We start from the raw sequence: 25,902 nt of genomic DNA on the forward strand, positions 1-25,902 counted from the left end.
AGAGGAGAATTTTATATACAGCATTTCCCAAATCAAGGAACTGTCCCACACACCCTTAAAGTATGAGAGTTGGTTACTGGAAATGTAAAAATGGCATTTCAATTATCATAATGTCACAATGATTAAGAAGCCATTAATTAAAATACATGATTAGCTCAGCAGTCTTAAGTTGTTTACTTTGAAAAATCTATGTTATAAAAGATCTAAATGAGACGTGTAGGAGGAGAGGTTTGAAGTGGCATTCAAATCTAAGAACTCAGCAGGAGCTGTGAGTATGGTAGATACTAGTTCTTAACAGGTCACCTCTAAGTCATTTACCCTCCTTGAGCCTCATGAATAAAATGGGACTAATAATTTACTTTTCTCAAAGGATTGTTCTGAATACTTCACCTCTGGTATTCTCAACATGTCTGTAATGGGAATGTAATCCCTAATTTTGAAAGGTGTACTCAAATAATATAAAACTCTCTTATCCTACACTGCTGGAACCTAGAGTTAGTTGATTAGTTTAAAAAGTTAATAGAAATGGGAAACCACAAAAAATGCCATATTCACATCGTAAATATTTTATGCAATGAGATTTATTATTAGATACTATGTATGTATTTATATAATTTAAATATTTCTACATATTTATTATTCATTAATAAATACTTAGAAAATTAAATTTATTATTTGTCAATCTTTTGATATAGGAATAATGTACCCCTTTGCCTTCTCATTTTTTTTAAAGATTTACTTATTTATGATAGACATAGGGAGAGAGAGAGAGAGAGAGAGAGAGAGAGAGAGGCAGAGACACAGGAAGAGGGAGAAGCAGGCTCCATGCCGGGAGCCCGACGTGGGACTCGATACTGGGACTCGATCCTGGGACTCCAGGACCGTGCCCTGGGCCAAAGGCAGGCGCTAAACTGCTGAGCCATCCAGGGATCCCTCATTTTTTTTTTTTTTAAGTTGACTATTGACTGGGGTTGAAGTTATCATTTTTACCTAACCTACCCTCATCATGCCTGGGACTTGGTTTTGGTAAAATAAGACATGTGAAACTACAGGAGTACAGAATCCTACTAGAGTTTAATGACCCTCTCCACAGACTTTTATTTTGTATCTTCCCCACATTATCTATTTTTCACTGACTTGCCTTTATTGAGTCTTTCCCAAAGGATTCCAGGTTATTTTTGTAGAAATGACAATTCTTTCCTTTTTATTACATTTTGTTAGCTTACATAATATTTAAACTATGTAAGTACAACTGGCCTAAACAGGTTTCGAACAAAAACAACTGCTTCTTGGCAAGTATACAACTTCATAGGGATGAACAGAAGGGTATAAGTTCACTTGAGTGTAGGCTATCAAGACATGAACCTACAGCTTGCCACAGGTAATAGGTATTGTGCATTACAGAAGGAATGGAGGGAATCTCTTTATCCAGAAAGTTAGGTAAGGGGAGGTGGGTTGACAGAGCCTCCATAATGCTTTAAAGAAGGTATATTTTGTTTTATTTCCCTGCAAACAAAATCTGGATTATCAGGCCATGTAATTATATCTAAAATCTCTGCACAGGCTTCTTATAGTAGCACTATAGGCTGACTTCTAACTGGCTGGTTCTAGTAGGGAAGACTGGTGGTGGGACTTGACACGTGGATGGCAGAACCAATGATGAATAAATACAGAAAAGATATTTTCTAGGTATCTCTCAGTTGTATAATATAGATGATTGTCAAGTCCAAAAACAACAACCGTGCAATTCAACCTTTCCACTGATGTATCCCTACCTGAATAGCAGTATGTAACACACACTCTTAAGAGCCAGGAGGTAGATCCTGAAGCAATCTACTGTAAGCCAGGGATTTATATTACATATTTGTTCTACTTCCAAATTCCACTGGATAATATATCTATGTTAGTTTTAATATGAAATGTTTTGAAATACAACCATAGAATTCCTCAAATCTATTAATAAATACATTTCTTGAAAAGGACAGTATACTATATGGTGCCAAGCACGATTAGGAAAAAAAAGCAATGAAAGAGATGGCACTATTTTAGAAATATCAAGGAAGGAGTGAAAATGACCAAAGCTTTAACATGAAAGAGCATAAGCCATGCAAGTAACTGGGAAATGGGAATTTAAAGGCAAGGGAATAGAAAACACAAAGGCCCCACTGCAGGCAGGGACATGTTTAGTGTCTTTGAGGAACAGTATACGGGTGCAATAGAATGAGAGGGGGGATGATGATGGAGATACACCAGGGATAAGTTAATGGAGGCTATTAGCCAAGAGAGGGTTTTAGGTTTTTTTTCTGAATTGGACATAAAAGCCCGTGGAGAGTTTTAAGCAAGGAAGAAACATGAGCTCACTTACATCTCAAAAGTATCACTATTTTTCTATGATATGGAGAGGGGTAGGAATAGAACCAGGGAGACTGGTTAAGAGGCTGTTATGAAATCCAAGGTAGGCATGATGGGAGCTTGAATGAGGGTGGCAGTGGTAGAAGTAGGGAGAAGTGGTTAGAATCAGGGTATATTTTGAAAGTTTGGTGGAAAGGAGTTGTTGACCAATTGGATAGTGGCATTAAAAAAAAGAAGAAATTGAGGGTTATGTCCTAAATTTCAGTCTTGAGCCATTGGATAAATGGAACTGCTTTTTCCTAATTGGGAAAATTCCAGCAGGATCAGATTTAGAAAGAAGATCAAAGCTCGGTTTGCTCATATTATCTTTGAGATAACTGTTAAACTACCAAGCAAGATGATGATCAGACAATGGATACATAAGTCTAGGATTTAGGAGGGAGGGGTCATGAAGATAGACATTTGGGAAACATCAGTATAAAGGTGGTATTTGAAGCCACAGGCTAGATGACATCATTAGGGAGTGTGTGTATACAAAGACAAAAGGTCTGGGGCCTGACCTGAGATACTTATAATTCATTTTAAGGAGATAGCAAGATGACAGGAAAATGAGACTAAGCCAGCCAAGGAGACCGAAATGAGAAGCCAGTATCCCAGAGTCAAGGGAAGAAAGTATTTCAAGAAGTTTAGAGTGGGTCAACTATATCCAAATGCTGTTGACTCATTAAATAAAATAAAAACTGAGAATTTGCCACTGGCAGTAGTACCATTGGAGATCACTGATGAGGCTCTTTAAGTGCAATTCTGGGGAAGAGTCCTAATGCACTAAGTGCATTCTGTTCAACTAAACAGAAGATGTAGAGGTAACTCTTTGGTGCAGTTTTTCTGTAAAGGAGAGCATAGAAATTGGGTAGTGGGGGTCAAGGGACTTTCTAATTTATTTAACACAGAAGATGTTGCTGCATGTTTGAATGCAGATGGGAGTGATGTAGCAGGGAAGGAGAATTTATCTAATGAAGGGAAAAGGAGAAAAACAATGGCCAGAGCCAAGTCTTTGAGTGGGTGAGAGGGGATAGAATCCACTACACCAGTGGGTGAGATTGACCATACAGGCCCAGAGAGATTTTGTATTTGTGTTAGGGGAGGGAGCAGAAAGTATCCATTGCTACATCCACTACCCAAGACTCAAAACACCAACATCTCTTGGTCAGATTATTTTCAACCACCACATCCTTGATTTCTCTTCATACACTCCTGCCCTGCTGCAAGCCATTTCCCACACTATTCAAAAGAGTTATGTTTTCAAACTATAAACATAATTACCTAAAACCTAATGGCTTTTCGTTTCCCTTGTCTCAAAAAACATAATTCTTTGAGATGGCTTCAACAATGCTCGGTGAGAATATTTTAAATGTTGAATGAAGGCTCAAAATTTTCTCTTAACCAACATGTTCTTGAGAACAATGAGGGGGGTTGTTTTCTGTATTCTTTATAAGTTTAAACTGGATAGAAAAAGGTTCTTCTGTTTTTACATCATATATTTCAATGTGACCTAGTTAATCCTTTAATAGCTAGCTTTTAACACCTTTGATCAGCTTCTTACTGTGATATAAAAGATTAGATCCTATTCCTAAGAGTAAATCTCCTGTGGAACATTTCCTTGGTGAAATGTTTAATTTTGTGGTCAGTGGAGGAAAATGAAATTCCAACAAATGCCTGCGTTATCATGAACGAGAACATTTCTAATAAGTGTGCTTTAAACCTATTCCCTTCTGTTCCTCATGGATATACATTTCCTATATAACAAAGAACCTCTGACCCACAAAAATATGAAAAGGTTTCTTCAAAAAAGATTGAGCAACTAACCAAATCCTTAGGCTATTGGCTGAATGTAGATTTGATGTTGGAGTCAGGCTGGGAATTAATAATTCCCTTATTCATTGCAGGTTACAAAATGGAATCCCTGACTTGGTCCCCATAAGACTGATGAAATGGTAGCAGAAAAATAAAAATAATTCTAATTCTCCTTCATTTGTAAGTGAATTCTCCACCATGGTACATTTTCTTGGTGATGATGGCAAAATTGACAGAATAAAGATATTTGAATGAATGAGGATAGAACATCGTCGTAATATGAAGCAATTTTACTAGAATTGTAGCAGCTGTGATGACACTGGTAATCTCTGTACTGTATTAACATATCCGGCATCTGCAAAACCAGTCTAAAAGCCAAAATACACCCAGATATTACTTTTTTGACCCAATTTCTCTGGACAATGCAAACAAAAGCAGGTATGTTGGTCTAAACCCCATGAGAGTTAGCATCACTTTTCTTAGCATCTTTGTTGGGAAGTCTTGTCCAACAATGGGCATTTAAGGCTTGAAAGACCTCTGAGTGTTTTGTTCTCACTCTTGGGATTTTCACATGATAAAGCAGAGTATAAAGGTAAGGGAAGAAGAACAGCATCCCTGGCATTGAGCACACGAGCTTTGGTTTTTATCAATTAGAAAATAGTAACAGCTTCATTAAAACAGCTTTTCACCAACCTTAGCAAACCTTTTAGTCTTTTACTTTAGCTCTGATGTAGATCACACAGCTAATCGCTAGAATCCCAGGACCCAGGTCTTCTGTTTTCTGGTCTAGTACCTTACTCTAGTGTTCTCACTTAAAAGTTGGGAGACTTAACATTGAAAAAATCTGGACTTCTTCTAGCTTTCCTAAAACAAGAAAAAGGATGAGACAAAGGTGGGGGAGAGAAGGAGGAAGGAAAAGGATGAGAAGGAGGAAGAAAAAATGAGAAGAAAAAGAAAGATCTGAGCTCACACTCCGACATGGCAACAGTGCATAAAATGTTAAACAAACTTATCTTAGGTTAACTTTGCTACCAAAAGCAAAGTTAACTGACTTTGCTACCAAAGCTGACAAAGGTAAAATGTCAGCCAGGTGGCCAGGCAACAGAGTTATAGTAAAAATAACCTAGGAGAAGCACCCTGTATCTGGCTGGGAGGAATGCAAATGAACTACACACATCTGGTGGACAGTCATTGTTTTGGGTTTCCCTGAATGTGGTGACACTTATCACTGGGCCCCCTCATGGGCACATTAGAAGCTATGCCTATAGAAATGTTCCAAGAGATATTTGCTCCTATTTAAGACATCAACTTTCAGGTCTCCTGGGTGGCTCAGTTGGTTAAGTGTCCAACTCTTGATTTCAGCTCAGGTCATGATCTCAGGGTCCTGGGATAAAGCCATGAGTCAGGCTCTGTGCTCAGTGGGGAATCTGCTTGAGATTCTCTCTTCCTCTGCCTCACCCATTCCCCACCCTCCCCACATACTCTCTCTCAAATAAATCAATAAATCTAAAATAAAATAAAATAAAAAACCATTAATATTCTAAGTCAGAAGGCTCCAGGCTTGGCTACATGAGTCTCAATTCTTTGCTGTTAAAACATGACTATGGGGACAAGAAAAAGTCTCTGAATTGCTGTTTGGACTACTCCCACATTCTCATTGAAAAGAAGGTCTTGGCTCTGGTCTTTTGGCCTGTGTTCTCTCCTGTCCTTAAGTGAGTCAGAGGCCGAGTGTGTTCCATGGTGATGAGGTCAGTTTGATTGCCTAGTTGATCCTAAAAACATCCATCTGGATACATTGTAGTAACCATCACCTGCCCCTTTTTGATGAGATATATGGTCTCTAGTTTATCAGAGCTTTCACCATTCTCTATTATCTCACACTTGGCTTATTCAGTGTGTCTCTGAAAGTTTTAGAGTGCTGTTCCAGATTCTGGATAAGGTAATTTATTGTTATAGTAACTTGACAAGTAACCTGTCAAAGGGAAATGCTGAATGTCTCAATATTTATGAGTTGTAGAAAAATAAATATCATTCACCTACAGGGTCTAACACATTTCTGTTTTGGTCACCTCTTTGTTCTTTCTTTTGTATTTTGGACAAAAGCAAAAACCTGCCACCCTGGCCCAGTGGGCTTCCAATTTTCTCTTTTCTGCCCCCAGTTTTTATCTGCATCTGAGGTAAATTAACGAACAATTCAGCCAAAATCTTCAAGGCCATTTTGATTTACTTCAGAGAATTCTTTTTAACAATTAATTGGAAAATAGATCTGAACATACTCAGTTGTCACATCTTAGGACAATTTCTTTGCAGATATGGAAAGAAATAATGTTTTCAAGATAATTGGGCTCCATCTCTAAGGATTCCGCATAACAATTAGCAATGTATCTCATAAATAAAGACCTAGGATGTGTGCATCAGTGTGGATGTGATTAAAAACAAAAAACAAAACAAAAAAACAACTGGTTGCAGGCTGTTACCAAGCTAGAGGAAGGAGGCCATTAGCACGATATTCATCATGTAGTAGTTCCAGGAACTTCATTTGAGAGAACAATCTACCTCTTTAGTTTTTATGAACCCCCTATGAGTTACAGATGCCAGATGTCTTTTCTCTGGCTATCTCTCTGATGGCAGGCATAGTGGCACATAAAAGGAAAAGCAGTCAGTGTTGGGGAGGAAGCTCACAGCTTACGGTGGGACAGTCCATTATTAATGGAGAAAGTCACAGGGTAGTTAATGTATGGATGTCAGACTTTCCAACTTTCATAGAGTCCCCTTGGGAAGTGGTGCTGACAGATGTGTTGAAGGCAGAACTGCAAGCAGAGCTGATAGTCAGCAGGGGATCATTAGTCTGCTTGAAGAGCTGGGGCTCCTGAGTGATTAAGAGGTAACAGCTTACAAGAGTCATGCATAAATTACATATCCCAGGGTCAACACCCCAAATTCTTTGCAATTTTTTTTTTACAAGGCATAGGATATGAATGGCAAATATATTCTATCAGTCTGTCAACAGAAACTCCAAAAACTTTGCTATTTCTTAAAGTCAGTATATATAAAAGCAAACTGATTCTTCAAGTCATTAACCCTGGATTGTTTCCCAGCTTCTATTGGAAAAGGGATATGGTAGGGCTGAACGTAAAAGGGTGTCTAGGGGAGCCTGTTCGCATACTTGTAATTCATTTTAAAGATACCTGTATACAACAGAGATGAGAGTTTTTAAAGCTAGGATTATGGAGGATTAATTTCAATTTTACCCAGTTCTATCTTTTAATGAGCCCATTCATTCTGATTCTGAAAACTTCAGTGTAGCCACATGAAAGCTTCTGTACTTTAAGCTTTATGGATCTATCCTGCCATTAAAACAGAGGTTACATGTGGCTTAAGAGGGAAGCCCCTTATATGTGGTTTGTTGAATGAAGTTGCTCATTGTCAGGAAATTGACACACACAGCGTTACTCTTACTCAGCCCTGAACTTCTGAGTTTAATTCAGACTTGATTCTTAATTGTTGACGAGCTGTCTGGAATGCTAGTATATCACGAGATAACTTATATTAATTGCATTTCTGCCATTAGGGATTGCTGCTGGGTACATGGGATTTTGTGAAAAGTAACAGGAGAAGGTCTACCAGCGGAAAGCAAATTTGGTACAGTATTTGCTCCAAAATAAAACATGACTTGTTTCAGATCACAGCCCCTTTCAGGCTTTGGACTACTGACTTTCCCCATCCCTTCCCTGTATTTCACTGGTTGAGTTTTAGTGACAAATGTCATATTTCCCCAGCTGAGATAAGTTTGGAAATAAAAATAGAAGCTATGTCAACTTGAATTTAAAGTTTTCTAACCTGAAAATGAACTACTCCTCTTAGCATAATGCACTCCCCCGCAAGCAATTCTCTTAACTAGGCTACAGTGCCATTTGAAAATGGGGTGTTTATATGTATATTTTCTTCATTCCCTGCAGAAACTCATCATCTGAGCACTGCTGAGTGCAGATTTAATGCACATCACTGCACACTTGCCCCAGTAACACAGTGAGGGCCTGCCACTGGAGATTCAGAACAGCTCTAGGCAAAAGCAAAACGGATTATTGCCAATCCAGGCATTTTTAGTGATAAGCATCTCTCAAAGCAGGGTAGTAAGGGCAGCTATTTTAACTTGAATATCTAGATCAATTTTCAAATGGAGAACAAGTAATAAAATAGCTATATGATTTGCAAGATACTCATATGTTCATGCATTGTAGAAGCTCCTGCATACAATGCAAACATCTTCCTCCCACAAAGACTGATAGAAAAATGTTTTTCTGGAGAAAGGTAATTAACAATGGAGAACCATATAAACTCTGAGCTAAAAGCAACATTGGAGTTCACTAAATCCAACATATACTTGCATTTAAATTTTTTTGTTACAGGAATTTTCAAATATACACAAATTACAAAAGTGGAGACAATGTTATAATGAATCCTCATTTATCACTCAGCTTTGATAATTATCAACACTTTCATTCTTATATGTCTCTTACCTTCTTTTGGTGTTGGTTGTCATTTTGCTGGTCATAGGAGTATTTTTGAACTTTCCATTATGTTTTTATTTTATAACTTTGTTTTTGTATTTTTAATCCAGGATATGGGAAAGATTTTTGCAAATTCTCTTGGTGGAGTTATCTGTATTTTTAAGACATTTCCTCATATTGTAGACATATGCAAAAATAGTCATTCCTAAATATTGAAGAATGTCATATTTTAACAATGTCTCAGGGTTTTTGTCATATATAAATTGGTAATTTATAGCATATGGTTGTTGTAATAATTAAATTAGTTAATATGTGTAAAGAATTTAAAATCGTGTCTGACCTGTATTACCACCATATAAGTATTACTAACATTCACAGGTGAGGATGCTTCTTTTATTGTCTTTCTCAGGTTCTGGTACCAGGATTATACTCATTTCATTAAATGAACTGGTAGCTTTTCATCCTGTCTTTGCTCTGACACAAATTGCTTGGTAAGGGAATTACCTTAAAAATTTTGAAAAACATTTCTTATAAAATTTATGACTGAGAGCATTTGGGAGAAAGTGATTCTTGACAACTTTCAATTCTTCTCATGATAAATGGTCTATTGAAATTTTCTATATTTTCCTGATTTGATTTTGTTATCTAAATGATCTCTATAGATTTTTCATTTCATTTAAGATGTTCAAATGATCACAGGATTGTGGGTAGTTTGCTCTTATGATTTTAAATCTTGTATGCAAAACTGCTACTCTTTTTAATTTCTAATTTTGCTTATTCATATTTCTCTGTTTTTTTATTAGATTTGGAAAGAACACATTTATGGTATTTTTTTTAAGATTTTAAAAATTTATTTATTCATGAGAGACATACACAGAGACGCAGAAACATAGGCAGAGGGAGAAGCAGGCTCCCTGTGAGGAGCCGGGTGCCAGAGCCCATCATGGAACCCCCGGGGTCATGACCTGAGCCAAAGGCAGCCTCTCAACTACTGGGCTACCTAGGCATCCCACACTTGTATTTTTTTTCCCTTTTCAAAACCTCCCTCGGATGTCTCATGTATACTGTTTCTATTTTCCAATTTAATAATTTTGACTTTTATCTTCTTTCCTTCTCTTTCCCTCAGGGTTTTTGTGTGTGTGTGTGTGTTCTTTTTAACCTTCATGAGGTGAATAGTTAGTTTATTGATTTTGATTTCCAGAATATCTTAATAATACATTTAAAGTTGTTAACTTCCTTCTGAGTGCACTTTTTGTAAATTTTATCAGTATGGATACATTTGTTATCATTTCTTCAAATTTTGAAACATCCATAAATGGTTCTTTGTGCTCTGACTCAGTAAGTATTAGAAAAATGACTTGAAATTTGCATGGGTTGATTTTTTTAAATGTGGTTATTGTTGCTGTATAAAGTTATCTATAGCTAATTTCTAGTTTAATTATATAATGGTAGAAAATAAGGCTTGATGTGTATAATTTTAACTTGTTGAAATTTTATTTCTTGGCTTATTATTTAACCAATTACAATAAGCATTACATGGGAACTTGAAAGGAAAGTATATAAATATACAGTAGCTCCCTCATATGGATGGTTTTGCTTTTCTATGGTTTCAGTTACCTGTGGTCAAGTATGGTCTAGAAGGAGATGATCTTCCTTCTGACACATGGTCAGAAGGTAGTAGTAGACTAATGCTATGTCGAAATGTCTATGTCATTCATATCACTTAATCTCAACATAGGCATTTTATCATTTCACATCATCACAAGAAGGGTTAGTGCAGTACCATAAGATATTTTGAAAAAGACTACATTCATTTAACAATTATTACAGTATATTGTTTTAATTGTACTATTTTTTATTAGTTATTATTCTTAATCTCTTACCATGCTTCCATGATAAATTCAACTTAATCACAGGTATCTATATATGTATATATATTATATAGGGAAAAAAATAGTATATATAGGGTCTAGGACTATCCTCGATTTCAGGCATTCACTGGGGGTCTTGAAACATATTCCCTGTGGATAACAGAGGACTAGTATATATGTTTTATTATTACACTATTCAATGTTTTGTATCCTTATTTCTATTTACTTGGTCTGTCAAATTAAGTAACAAAATATGCTTTAGTAATTCCTCCTTGTGTTTCTAAATATTTAGCATTATAGATTTTGATCCTATGTTTTATAGTGTTTAAAACAATATAATTGGAATATCTTCATTAGGGTTTGTGTATCTCAATAATAAAAAGTATCTTTTCCCAATTTAAAGTTTTTGCATATAAATAATACTTGGTCTTAAACTAGTAAATCTATCATCTTTCCTTTTTAAAGTCTATGTTGTTAAAATTGATATTTTATTTTAAAATAAATGCCATCAAATTCTGGTTAGATTAAACAATTTTTAACTGAATCTGATGTTCTTATATTTTATATGAAAGTTTTACCTCTTTATATTTTCTGTAATATACTCTTATATCTGTCATCTTTTTGTGAATTTCTTATTCATGCTATTTTGCTTATCTTTACCTTTGGTCTTTGGTTGAATATATTACAATTTATTTAATTGTCTCCAGCAACTTGGAAGATACACATTCTGTTTTTATATCTACCTTGATCTATATTTCTTCTAATTATTAAAATAAAGAATAACAAAAACTTTTGATTCCTTCTCAAAAAGGGAAAAGTACAACATGTTTTTACTATTAAAAGGATGATGTGTTGGTATGAAATGTTAAGTATGCCATGATATTAAACAGTATGTATGCACTGATAAAGTATATTTGTCAATTATATTGATTATGTATAGATTGGATCTTTATTCTTGAATTTCCATATTTATGCAGCTTTCTAATCATTATACTTTCCTTTTGCATTCTTTTAAAAAGCTTATCTAGTTAGCCATGCTTATCACTGATGCAATTTTCTACGATGTTCATTTGGCTTTTTATTACATCTGCACTGCAGGTTTTAATTCTTACATTTCTAATCTTTGTTAGCTCCTTTTAAATGCCAGTCTGTATCAGGGTCAGATCCCTTTCCACATTGGCATTGTGTTTTTCACAAATCCATGTTTTCTTTGTCTTGACTGAAAGCACAACAGAGATGCATCTTTGCTATGTTTTGTTTTGCATCCTCAGACAATGTCTGACTCTTCCCTCCTCTTGTCTCCACTCTTTATCACAGAGTATTTTCTTAGGTCACCATCATGGAGTAGATTTTTTATTTAACTCTATTTATTAACATTGGTTGTGTTTCTAACAGGTCTTAGGTTCACCAACCCAAAATGGGTGTATTCCTTTATCCACTCAAACTGACCACAGGGGCTCCCAGAATCCCCATCTCAAATTTTAAGTTTAAAGCAATTTGATAGCCATGTTTCCTTCCCATCTTACTGGTGTCTGGCGGTCATTAATTAAGATTCGGAGGAACTGAGATAGAGCTTTCTACTGCTTCAGTTATCACCTTCACAGTGAACTAGTATAACCCCTTTCCTGTGTCCACACCCAATATGCCACGTTAGCATCTTTCTCTATAAAGCATTAGTTAGAACTGTTGACTCCTAGTGATTTGGGGGAGAGGGAGATGGTATAGTGTGTGTGTGTGTGTGTGTGTGTGTGTGTGTGTGTGTGTTAGTAAGTATACTGGACCATCTCCTCTGAATACCTTAGGAAAAAAATGTGAAAAAAATGTTTTCTCATAATAAGGGGACAGACATCAGACTTTTTAATTAGATGCCTAGATTGAAATATATTTGATATAGAGAAACAACATGGCTATTGTTGGAAGCCTTTAAAGATATCCTTCCCATATTTCTTCTTGTCAATTTAGTTATTTAGTCATGAGTCTCTGCTCTAGTCTGAATGTTGTGTCTTCCCAAAATTACTATTTTGAAATCTTATCCCTAAAGGTAAAGGTATTAGTAGGCAGGGCCTTTGAGAAATGATTAGGTCATGAAGATGCAGTCTTCATGAATGGGGTAAGTCCTCTTATGAAAGAGACCCTGCAGAGTCCCTAGTCCCTTCTGCCATGTGAGGACACTACAAAATGTTACCTGTAATGAACCGAGAAGAAAACTCATCTGACCATGCTGGCACCCTGATTTCAGACCTCTAGTTTCCAGTACTATGGGAAATAAATTGCTGTTGTTAACAATCTACCCAGTCTGTGGTATTTTCTTATAGCAGCCCAAATGGATTAAGATAGTCTCCTGTGGTTATTTATCAATTTGGCCTATTTGAGCTATAATTATAGATAATTCTTCAAGTAACTTTTTGATGACTATACTCTGTTTTTAGTCTGATGAGAATTTTGCTTCTTTCTTTGTTTTTCACAAAAAAACTAGTTTTTTTTGTTTTTAGTTTGTTTTTAGTCTGATGAGAATTTTGCTTCATTCTTTGTTTTTCACAAAGAGCTAGGTTATAATAAATCAGCCTTAGCTGTCAAGAGCCCATTTATCAATGTTGCCTTCCACTCTAACTTATCCTCTCTCTCACTTAAAAAAAAATCTTTCACAATATCTAACTTACTTTCAGGAAAACACCCAACTCTTTAACGCTTTTCCAGGGCCCAGTCTGCCTATATCTTAGACTCAGACTTGCACTCTCCCCATCACTCTCGGGTATTACCATATCACTTTTCCTCAGGGCTAGACAACCTTCCCACTCCAGACATATGTACTGTTGTTGCTCTGTCTGTAGTACTATTCCTTCCTTCTACTCATTTATCCTTCCAAATCTGAGCTCCAGAATGACTTCTTCAAGGAAGTTTTCTCCAAGTCTACATCATGTCCTTCCAGCAGACATAGTTAATTTTACTGTGCTTTGCAGATACTGCTTTTTAACAAATTGAAGATTTGTGGCAACCCTGTGTTAAGCAAGTCTGTCAGTGCTATTTTTCCAACAGTGTTTGCTCACTTTGTGTCTCTGTCACATTTTGGTAATTCCTGTAATACGTCAAACTTTTCCATTATTATTACATTTTTTGGGGGTAGCTATGAGCAATGATTTTTGATGTTACTACTTTAAGTCTCTTGGGGCACCATGAACTGTGCCCATGTAAGATGGTGAACTGAAATCATAAATGTGTGTGTTTTGACTGCTCTACCAGCTGGAATATCCCCATCTCTCTCCCTCTCTTTGGGCCTCTCTGTTTCCTAAGACACAACAATATTGAAGTTAGGCCAATTAATAACCCTATAATGGCCTCTAAGTGTGTTCAAGTGAAAGAAAGAGTCAATTGATGCAGAAAATTTCACTGTCTTATTTTAAGAAATTGCCTCAGCCACCCCAGTCTTCAGCAACCATCACCCTGATTAACTGGCAGCCATCAATATCAAAGCAAGATCCTCCACCAGCTAGAAGATTATGACTGGCTGAAAGCTCAGGTAATGGTTAGCATTTTTTAGCAATAAAGTATTTTAAATTAAGGTATGTGTAGTTTTTTAGACATAATGCTACTGCATACTTAATAGACTACAGTATAGTGTACATAAAATTTTTATATGTACTGAGAAACAAAAAAATTAATTTGACTCATGTTATTGCAATATTTACTTTATCGCACTGGCCTGTAACTAAACCCACAAGATCTCTGAGGTAACCCTGTATTTTACACAATCAGATAATTGAATCCTGTTCCTCTCCCAGCCCACAAACAAAAGCACACACTCCAGTGTGACTATTTGAATACTTCCTTACTCCTCAGCAGACTCATAAATCCTACGGTAGGGGAACCATTCTGTTTTTGATCATTGTTTTATCTGCCACTTCTATGCCAATGCCTGGCAACTGAGAGGGTGCTAAAGTTAGATGTTTTTACTTATTAAAAGCAATCTATTCTCTTCAATCTTGAAATCCCAATTTACATACTCCATTAGGACCCAGTTATAAATCCCATTTATCATAACCATTTCCACTGAAATATATTAGAACTGTACATTGATAAAAAATGTTGGCTTGCAGATATAGTGAACAAATTCAAATAGTACCAAGACTCATAGACAAGAAGCTGTAGGAACCTATTTCCTATATTTAGGCGCTCAATTCAGAGTTCTGTTATACCTATCTTATTTTACAGTAAGTAGGAATCACAAATGAAAGAAATATGATACTTAAATCAGCTGCATTTTATTTTTAAAATCTTGTTTACCTTTCCAAAGGCAAAAGTTTGCAAAAAATGATGAGAACTTGGCCTCAAAAATCTACAACCAAACTATCTGGCATTTCCCAGGTGTTCTCTTCTCCACTCTATGTGTTGTTTAAGAGAATGAGGAAGCATACAAATTCCAAATTACTTCACAAAGTAGAGATTCTTTGGATATTTCTGAAATGCTACATTATCAGCTGCAACCATCTCTCCAGCTGTGCCTGCCATATGGATTTGTGAATTCCTGTAGAGTGTTGTTATAATACAACTCCTTTCCAGGGGTTAATTTTGACAGTGGAGATTATGATAATGTGTTAACCTGCGACTATCTGATGTGAAAAAAATAGGTGTGTTACACTTGGAGATTTGAACAGCTTTCCTGGCTTGGTATAGAATAGCTGTCCATTGTTTTGTTAGCAGCCAGTATACCTAAGAGGTCATGAACATTCTCCCAATCAGCTGCTGAATTAAAGATCTGACATATATTCTAATTCATTTTGTAGACAGAGTTGGTCTCCCTGTAAAACTTTTACTACTCCATTTAGCATTTTTTATTTACTTTATATGTCTCAAATGACAAAATTATTAGTGAATAGAGTTAGTGCAAATCAGTGTAATTGGTTAAAAAAAGGTTTTTCATCTATATTGTGCATCCTTGATGAATATACAGCCACTCAATTAAACTAAATAATTTTCTCTTAAATCAGTATTCTAATTCTACACAGCATCAGAAGCTATAACCCTATCTCTAGAAAAAATGCCACAATTTATTCTTCTGGGTTTTAACTTTACTTGCCCAAATGTGTAGTTTTCTCTGGTCTTTGATTTGGCCTACTTAAGTTATGGTCTTCCTAAATATCTGAAAACTAACTGAATGAGTTAAAAAATACATATACAAGAAAAATGGCTGACTTATTTGTTCTTTTTTTTTTTAAATTTTTATTTATTTATGATAGTCACACACAGAGAGAGAGAGAGAGAGAGAGAGGCAGAGACATAGGCAGAGGGAGAAGCAGGCTCCATGCACCGGGAGCCCGACGTGGGATTCGATCCCGGGTCTCCAGGATCGCGCCCTGGGCCAAAGGCAGGTGCCAAACCACTGCGCCACCCAGGGATCCCTCTTATTTGTTCTTTAACACTTATAGGATCAAGATCCCTGAGAGTACTGAATATTTCAGAGCCTTAAGTTTCTGATCTCCCAACCAGAGTCTATTTCTGAATTTCCAGGACTCAGGGAGCATTTCCTTATTCTACGTACTGCACCATTATCCTGTTTAATTCAATGTAACATCATGATGCACTGACCTGACAAAACACCAATTCGTTGCTGAAAATGTATCCAAAGAGCTTCTTGTTTCTTTCTCAGCTGAAAAGATCAGATTCATAGGGTACATTTCCAGTGGGCATTAAAACAAGAATGGTCCCCATACATCCTGCAGTGATTGTCCACTGGATTATTTATGAAGTGCTCAGCGAGGTTCATGTTGTTGAAAGATCAGTGTTGATCATTTGTTCTGTTTTGGCTGGTACATCCCCGGTAGTACTCTACTGGATATGTAATGTGCTTTTCACATCTCCAGACTCTTCACATCCCAACTAGCACCTGTGTTCCAACACAATATCATCCTTCACTGCTTTCTGGGGCAGGACAACTCCAAAAGAGAAAGCTCAACATGAAATTGAGCTTTGCTGAATGATCACAGTTTGCAGATCATTCAGCTTTATGGATCAAATCGCACTTCGCAAATACCATTTCCTTTTGGTGCTAATGTATTTTGTCCTTACTTTGACTGATCAATGGGCTTCCAGTTCTAAGGATCAAACCTGGAGATTATCTCTTTGATTTTCTTTTTTAATGTTTAAAAAGAAAAGAGAGACATTTCCAACTTGAATTTAAATCTATCCACAAATACTTGTATATAGTGCCTATCATTAAATTAAATACAGTGTAAGTGCCAGAGGAGACATTGGGTAATTAGGGCCATCATTAATTAACTAAAATGCTTTGGTTTTGTCCAAAAAAGAACAAGCATTTACACAGAAACAAAGAAAAAGATGAGATAGAAAAAGAATTTCTTGGGGATCCCTGGGTGGCTCAGTGGTTTAGCATCTGCCTTCAGCCCAGAGCGTGATCTTGGAGTCCTGGGATCAAGTCCCACATTGGGCTTCCTGCATGGAGCCTGCTTCTCCCTCTGCCTGTGTCTCTGCCTCTCTCTCTCTCTCTTTCTCTCTCTCTGTGTCTCGCATGGATAAATAAATAAAATCTTTAAAAAATAATTTCTTGAAATTTATTTCTGGAATAATGTCTTTTTTAACTAAATGATTTTCTTTAGGCTACTGAACACAAATAGATTTAATTAATTGCTATTTATTAAGTAGTTGAGTTTATTTCTAAGTGCTAAGGCTTTGATATAGCTGCAAAATAGCTTCAACATCTCTCTAACTAGAATTAAAAGGAGAAGTAGGTAGAAAGTATATGGCTATCATACCTGGGGAACTTTTCTTAGAACCCAGACCAGCAATTCTCTATACAGTTTAGTTTAAGAAATTGGTGGCTTAGCTGCATAAGGTTTAGAACTATTCTATGGCTAGGGATGTTTGCTACTTATGTACTCATTTTTTTTCTATACATAAGTATATAGTTATTGACATTGAGGAACCCCAAAATATGTCATAAGACATTCAAGTTGTTGTAAAGAGCTGATAGGAAAATCAAAGGCAAAAAAGGATGTCAGTAGCATCATAGAATAACCATAACTATTATGTCATGGAGATGACTGACATCAGAAATATTGACTCTAATTCTTGTAGTCATATCCAGTGGGGGAGAAGCAAGTCATTCTTTGAGACACAGAAGCCTAATTCCTTCCTTTTGCTTCCTTTGCAGATTCTTTCTTTGAACTAAATGATGTCATGACTGTGAGAAATGGAGCCTGTATTTGGTGTAATAAAGACAAACAATCCTAGTGGCCTATCCTCCCAAACATGAAATACTCCATCCCATGTCATTTGTGTGGGAGTTTATAACAAGTAGTCCCTGATCAATGTGGCTCTTTTTCCTGCTCAATGAGTGAAAAAAGGGAGGCTTAATGAATGAAGAAAAGCATCGCCTTCCAAACTATTTCACATTACCCTATGCCAATTAAATCACTAATGTGTTAAAAGCTCCTCTGATTGGCAGAATGAGAAGAAAAACAAAAGACAGGAGGAATTGGACCATTACATTTCAGATGAAAGAGTCCAGGTTCACAGATTTCAAAGGAATATGGTAGAATCAAATAGCACACACAAGACTGCCTTAGGAATGTTTAATGCTTGGTTAAGTAGCTCACTCTTGGTTTAGGCTCAGGTCCTGATCTCAGGGTCTTGAGATCAAGCCCCATGTTGGGCTCTGTACTCAGTGCAGAGTCTGCTTGAGACTCTCTCTCCCTCTCCTTCTGCCTTTTCCTCCTACCCTCTCTTGCTCTCTCTCAAACAAATAAATAAGTCTTAAAAAAAATAATGTTTAATGCCAAAAACAAAACAAAACAAAAATACCCCCAAACAATAACAAAATACCTAGTAGTCTGTGGTACTGATTAACCTATCATTAAAGGTTATCATTTCCTCATTGAAATGCAATCAATGTCTATAAGTAAATATATGACGTTTCTTACTTTAGACATAAAACTCAGAATGCATTTTCCATAAAAATATTATAAAAGGTGGTTTACCCAAGTTTAACTTGTAATATATATGTTTTTAATTGAAGTATAGTTGCCCTACAATGTTATATTAGTGTACAACATAGTGATTTGACATTTTATACATTATGCAGTACTCTCCATGATAATCTTAGTTACTGTCATCACAGAGAGTTATTACATTATTGATTATATTCCCTATGCTGAACTTTTCATTCCTATGACTTACTCCTCTTACTCTTTTTAGAGCTTGAGTGTGTACCTTTTTTTTTTTTTTTTTTAAGATGGGGAGTGAGGGAGGGAGATTCTTAGGCAGGTTCCATGCCCAACATGCAACCTGATGGAGGAAAATATTCCTACATATTTTAGGAAGCTTTTAACTGTGCAGATTGCTGCCACATTTATTTATTTTTTTATTCTAACAACATATTTGAGAGTTTTACAGAACAAATATAAATTTCGTTTGGGGAGCATAATACTGTATGAGAGTTTGAGAGTTATGCAGGAAATGAAGATACAGGGGAAAAGTGGGAGCCTAAAATTTGGGTGAGAGACAGTAGAGGGAATAAACTAGAAGTGGAGGACTGCTTCTTGAGGAATGTGGCTAGTTGTCCAAATCACAGGGTGATACAACTAGAATCCACTCATTCTGATGTCAATTTTCCTGGGAGTCTGATATGGTGCATGGGGCCCAGTAAGTAAACCTCTTAGATGTCAGCAATACTTAAAATCCAAAGGACAGTGTATTATGGTCCCAGATTTGGATCTGGGTGCATCTTTGGGTGAGACATGAGGGCAAGATCTAAACTTAGTGTCTATACTACAGTAAAATGAATTGGTATTTGGAGCAAATAAAGATACACCTGAAAGTCTGAAGGTACACAGAACTGGTAAGCACGGGAGCCAGTATGGGGCAAGGGTTAAGAATAAGGCAGGGAGTGGGGTTAGGCAGAGCTTGCAGCTTGACAAAATGTGTATGTCTTTAAGATTATTCTGGGCATAGAGGACAATCATTTTAGCATGGCAACATCAGCCCAGGGCCAAGACTGGTCAGCATGGTTTGAACTCATTAAGAAACTGGGTGAGCCTGATCCTGAAGGTGACATCTGGATGCTAGAAACAGTATGTGTGGGATGACGGAAACCAAATAGGGCTCAGAGAAGTTACATAATTGGCCCAATACTACATAGTAAGTTAATAGGAGATCTGAGCCTGGAATGTGGGTGTCCTAGTTTCATGCTTTTTCCTCCGTTCTACAGTAAATACAAAATGATCCAGCTGAAATAACTACACTGTGGGAAGGCATGCTTCTTTTAGAGTTGTAATATTCATGGATATGTCCAGATCAAATCAAATTTCCTGGCCCCTGGAGATGTTTGCAAACAGAGAGGTTCTGCTGAGACAAGATCTACTTGATTTTGTAATGTAGAGAAACACATTTTCCACCCTGGCTGCATATTAGAATCATATAGAGCTTTTAAAAATGAGGCCAGAGACCCCTCTAAAGAAAGGCACACTTAATTGATCTGGGATGGGGCCCAAAGAACCCTAGGCAGAGGGAATCTAGTACCTGTTTCTATTGTTGTATCCTGGACTAGAAAAAAAGGTCACGTTCTAGACAAATATAACTCTTGACCTTGCCATTGATTAGTGTGTGACCCCACATAATCTCTTTGCTTCGATTTCCTTATCTATGAAATACATGTCCTTACTTCTTATAGGATTACTGTGAGGATCAGAGATAATAAAATGGAAACTAAAACATTATAAACAGCATAAAGAACTCTACAGATGCTCTGTTATAAGGTCCCTGCATCTCATGTCATGTGAACAGATTCCAACTTTGATGGGACTGTGTTCTGTGTAAAAGCATCTAATTATGACAATTATAGCTTGTTTCTATAAAACTTGTAACAATGAAACTCATCTTGGAATCGTGATTTCTTTTAATACTCTAGAAAACCATATTTTCATTAATAACAATGTAGTAAAAGCTGGCCAAATGTAAAACGCTATTTTTGAAGATAAATACTTGAGAAAAAGCCAGTCTTCTTTTGATTGTTCATCTCTCTTATCAACAACCACAAAAATATATGAAGTAAAGGTGAAGTCAGAGGTGATTATATTTATTTTTCTTTTTTTTTTTAAGATTTTTATTTATTCATTCATTCGAGACACAGAGAGAGGCAGAGACATAGGCAGAGAGAAAAGCAGGCTCCACACAGGGAGCTGATGTGGGACTCGATCCCGGGACCCCAGGATCATGCCCTGGGCCAAAGGCAAGCACTCAACTGCTGAGCCAGCCAAGAGTCCTGAGGTTATTATATTTAATTTAAATTCTTTTAAATATGAATTTGACAAAAAATAAATAAATAAAGTGCTCAACCCTTCTGTTTGGGTGATGTGGAAATCAAAGACCTCTATCTCAGCAGTGTGAATCCAGGTTGGCTTTCTAGAAGGTGATCAAAGTGGGTGGATCTTAAATTTGGTGCTGCCTTAGAGTCTCTAAAACAATAGATTTGTAGAATCAGAATATTGTTGGGAAGTGGTTGGACAACTATGGCTTTAACATGTTGCCCTGGGTCTGCCCCACCATCCTGTCCATCACTGGCCAGAAGAGAGGTATGTGTATGAGAATCATAGCTATAGCTCAGGGCTTCTCAAACTGTAATGTGCATATGAATCACTTGGAGATCTTATTAAAATGTGAATTCGTACTCAGTAGGCCCTGGGTGGAGCCTGAAAATGTCTTTTTAACAAGCTGCCAGGTGAGGCAGATGTTGCTGGTCCATGGGCCACATTTTGAGTAGCAAGGATCTTGGTGACGTACAAAAGGAAGGTGAGAACAAAAACTTCCCTTGAACAGTTCATGAGGAATTCACTGGTGAATAATACAATTTTTAGTACAGTGGTAGAAAGAATCTCACAGTACCTCAGTTCTATTGCTATTTAATGAGAGTTTGGTTAAGCATCATGAATTCCTGGTGCCAAATGACCTTGGAGTTGATGGAAAGCAAGGAGAAAATTCTGGATATCAATAAACTCTATTTTTAATATGAAGGAACACCAGAGCCCACCACAGTAATTTCTATTGTTTGGTGTTTGTATTAAGATGTAATAGTAAAATCTATGCAGTGACATCACAACTGAATTCAGTATCTATTAAGCAAAAGATGACAAAGATGCTACATGTAGTGACTGGAAAAATACTGGAAATACCTGCTGACTGAAATGCTTTTCAAAATAGATTAATTGTTGCTCATTTCTGTGTTACCCCAAGAAGGTCTGACACTGCACAGCTTTTGAAATACGACATGCAGCATCCTTTACAATGGATCTCACGCCATTACTCAGTATCCCACTGATACAATAAAAGGCTGACTCATTTCCTTCCCTCTGCATGATCTGTTACAATTGAAACTGGGATACCATATGCTAGGTCTAAAACGCTCAGTGTGTCCAGTGGCTCTTGGTGGTTCTGCCAGCTTTCAGGTGATACACAGCCTGGAGAAGCAATGAGAGAATCACTGCCGCACAGCTGGCACTGAAGGGTTTTGAGTAATTGAGGGGATTTCATCGGATAATCATTGACTCCACTGCCCAAAACTGATGGCTGTCTGAGATGCTCTCTTATAACCTTCAAGATCCTCTTTGTTGTCTTGCAAATTTCCTTGCCTTGCCTGCCTTGCCCACAGTGTTACTGAGCATGCAATTTCTAATAAAGCCCATAATGAGAATATTTATTTCCTTGTCTTTCACCATCAAGACTGTCAGGAATGTCAGCACAGCTCAAGAAACCAGATTTCAGAGCTGCTGACTGCTGCCAGCAGAGACAAGCACATTTCAGTAGATGTCTATGAAAATTTTTAATATATTTCTCTGTGGGAAGGGAAAAGTATTCAGGTGTCTCATTGTGTAGCAGCACAGCAACACTTCAGGTGCTTTGCCTTTCCCAAAGATACCATTATACCAGGGAGTAGTGGGGTACTTTTTTTCTTAATATGCCTACAAGATTAATTTTTAGAGTTGCTGCCATGTTATGAAAGTTTAATGCTGTGAGATAGATTGCAGAAGAAATTAGCAAAATCTTCAATTCTTATTTTGATCAGATTTTATAATAAGAAGAGAAAAGTTAGTCTAAGTGAACTTTACTTTAACCTAAATATATGTCCAGTTAATTGCTTTCTTTGTATAAATGACAGAACTTCAATAATGCAAACCTCCTTGATAAATATTTAGTCTTTATGGAGTTACTACCATGTAATGATAGAACTAAAAGGAATTTGAGAGATTTCCTTTAATCTCCTCATTTTACAGATAAGAAGAGTGTGACATTGAAAATTTAGAAATATTTGCTCAACATCAAATAATGATTTGAAATACAGTCAGAAACAGAACTCATGTCCTGGACTCCAAATTTAATGCTTCTGATACTACCTTGAAGGGAAAACAGGCATCCTAAGGAGTAAACCCATCTCGCAGAATACAAAACTACCAAAATCTAATCTGGATTCTCTGCCAATCTTCAAAAAACAGAACCCTAAATAACTCCATGTCCTCTGTCTAGACCCAGGGGGCACTTGCCTCTTCCTCTGCTTTTATACTTATCATGTCAGAAGTACAAGTCTTTTAGTTATTTTGCTAATTGTTATCTCCTGCTGGAAAGGTTAGCTGGGCATCAGATGAGAAAGGAAAAGTTACAACTTCAGAATACAGGACAAAAATAAAAGGGTGTTTTCAATTTCTTAGTTTAAAATTTTTTTCCTTTCATCATGTTAAGCCAAATAGAAAATTAAGATAATAACAAAGATAGCAGATTGCAAATTCAACTTTAGCCAGAATTCCCAAGAATAGAGTTTATCAATTTTGTTACCTCAAACTTTAGAGGAATCCTAATAAATATCTTTATTTATTAAACATCCATATAACTGAGCCCTTTATGGGCAGTGTCTTTTAGTCACCGTTAGTCTTTGTATTTTATTTATTTATTTATTTTTAAGGATTTTATTTATTTATTTGAGATAGAGTGTGCACGTGAGAGAGCACAAGTGGGGGTGGGGGTAGAGGGAGTGGGAGAGGCAGATTTCCCACTGAGCAGGGAGCCTTATGCCGGGCTTGATTCCAGGACCCCAGGATCCTAACCTGAGCCAAAGGCAGACATGTAACTGACTGAGCCATCCAGGTGCCCCTTTGGTTAGTTTTTATTAGCAGACACTGCAAGTTGCCTATATTGCTTGTCTCTATAGTCTTCCTTATTACAAAATTATGATTTTTTTTCAGGGCCATCAAATTGATCTATATAGAATACTTGATTTTTCAACCCCTTTTGCCACTGAGGGTAATCAATGATGTGATTGATTGGTAAAGGTCCTCAGGCAAAGAAAACCTTTCATAATACAAAGGCAAACTGAGATGGAGACTTTTGACTTTTGTCCTTGACTATTCCTATTTCTTCCTGTCTGGACTGCACACTTGGTACCCCTAGCCATACCATGTGTTAAGGACTTCAGAAAAGGATTCTAGAAAGGGCTGTATCCTAGAAGACATTCTCAAGAAGTGGTGCCAGCTTTAGATTACATACCTTTGGAAATGTGTGTGAGAACAACACAAACTGCAGTCTGTTGGAGACTGCGTTAGCTGGGTTTTCAGTTATTTGCAGTCAAATGATTTCTCTTTTCTTTTCTTTTCTTTTCTTTTCTTTCTTTCTAATTTCATGGTTATTAAGGAGGGTACTTGTGATGAACACTGGGTGTTGTATGTAAGTGGTGGTGAATCACTAAAATTTACACCTGAAACTTATATTATTACACCATGTATTAGTTAACTGGAATTTAAATAAAAACTTGAAAAAAGAAATAAAAAATTTCAAATGAATTCCTAACTGATCTAATCATTATGGGTCTTTATAAAGTGCCTCTAGATTCTGTGGCCAGAGGACCTGGGTTCTGGATCTGATCCTTCTCCAGGCCAAACCCAAGACGAAACAAAGCAGCTTTGAAACCAATCAAGTTGAAGAAAGGTACTGGTAGTTTTACCTATGTTACCTTACCAAGCAAGGATTCTGATCTTAGTGGATTCCAGTGTCTTTTTCCTTGTGCCAGGTAGATAGCAGTGGGATAGAACATTTGTAGAATTTGGTATTTTCCTACCCTAATTATGGGTGGCATTGACAATGATTCTTCCTGGACACAAAGGGACTTTGGGAATCTCAGCAAATAACACTTTTCCTTTAGCTAGTGCCAAGGAGGATGAAACAGCAGCAAGAAAAATAGCAGCAAGTGAAGTGTGCACATTTCAGTCATATATAGTTTACCTCCTGAATGGGCCGGTGGGCCACATAGTAGTACCATCCCCTGACCCTGACGGACAGACACAGTGCTTCTTGTTCTTGTTTTGAAGTTTTCAAGATCTGTTAAGAGAAATAAAAGAAAAAGGGTCTAAATTATATAGGCCTAAGATATTATGGGAGAGTATAAACATTTTAAAACAGGACAGTCTTTTGCTGAAAAACAGCCTCTGTATCACTCATACCAAGGAAATTCAGGGTAGCCTCTTTTCAAAATGATAATGTCCTGTCATCCTTGATTCTGTATCTGTACAGTACAGGAGCTACTTGCCCATGCTTAGGTTTAAAACATATACAATTAAATAACATGTACAATTTAGTTCCTCAGCCACACTAGTTACATTTTGTGTTTAACAGCCACATGTAGCTAGTGGTTACCATATTGGACAGCAGAGAAATACAGCATTCATTCACATCACTGCAGAAAATTCTATTAGTGCATATCTAAATGAAGAAACCAAGGTTTAATGCTGTTAAGTGACTTTACCAACATTTTCTTGTAATTAAATATCATTATCAGGATGTAAATTCATGTTATCTGATGCTCAATTTTTTTTTTAAAGATTTCATTATTCATGAGAGAGAGAGAGAGAGAGAGAGAGGCAGAGGCATAGGCAGAGGGAGAAGCAGGCTCCATGCAGGGAGCCCGATGTGAGACTCGATCCCGGGACTCCAGGATCACACCCTGAGCCAAAGGCAGATGCTCAACAGCTGAGCCACCCAGGCGTCCCTCTGATGCTCAGTTCTTTTCACTTCACAAACCATTTTATTATATGCAATTATATGTGTTACTCTGTAAGTATCTAGAATATGACTCTCTGTATAAGCACACACACACTATATACAATGTATAAATAGACATATGCACATATACATAATTGTTTCAAATTTTTTGTATATTTTTAAGTATTTATAAGGTACTGTCCAAGGTTCTGTTTGGGAAGATAAAAAAAGTTCCCCTTTGTCAAGGAGGTCAACTCTGTTTAGAAAGATAAGACATAAAAAAA

At 36.7% G+C, this 25,902-nt stretch overlaps 1 protein-coding gene and 1 long non-coding RNA gene across 21 annotated transcripts in view; one reads left to right on the forward strand and one right to left on the reverse strand.

The window, feature by feature from the left end:
- LOC112662844 (uncharacterized) overlaps positions 1 to 17,901 on the forward strand; it is a 171,812-nt gene extending 153,911 nt beyond the window's left edge. For 3 of the 8 annotated variants that reach the window (XR_007404295.1, XR_004807594.2, XR_007404297.1), the window contains 2 exons: positions 13,991 to 14,105; positions 17,754 to 17,899. This is a non-coding gene — a long non-coding RNA (uncharacterized LOC112662844). Of the gene's footprint in view, positions 1 to 13,990; positions 14,106 to 17,753 lie in introns of all 8 variants that reach the window. The other 5 variants (XR_007404301.1, XR_007404302.1, XR_007404292.1 and 2 more) reach the window with 3 other exon arrangements.
- The window catches only part of CNTN4 (contactin 4), a 922,691-nt gene that overhangs the window by 199,288 nt on the left and 697,501 nt on the right, over positions 1 to 25,902 (reverse strand). For all 13 annotated transcript variants that reach the window (XM_049098179.1, XM_025451427.3, XM_025451465.3 and 10 more), the window contains one exon: positions 24,863 to 24,958. In XM_049098179.1, the coding sequence (XP_048954136.1) occupies positions 24,863 to 24,958 (96 nt within the window). The remainder of the gene's footprint in view (positions 1 to 24,862; positions 24,959 to 25,902) is intronic.

The sequence above is a fragment of the Canis lupus genome, chromosome 20, assembly GCF_003254725.2.
Source record: "Canis lupus dingo isolate Sandy chromosome 20, ASM325472v2, whole genome shotgun sequence".
Classification (NCBI taxonomy): domain Eukaryota; kingdom Metazoa; phylum Chordata; class Mammalia; order Carnivora; family Canidae; genus Canis; species Canis lupus.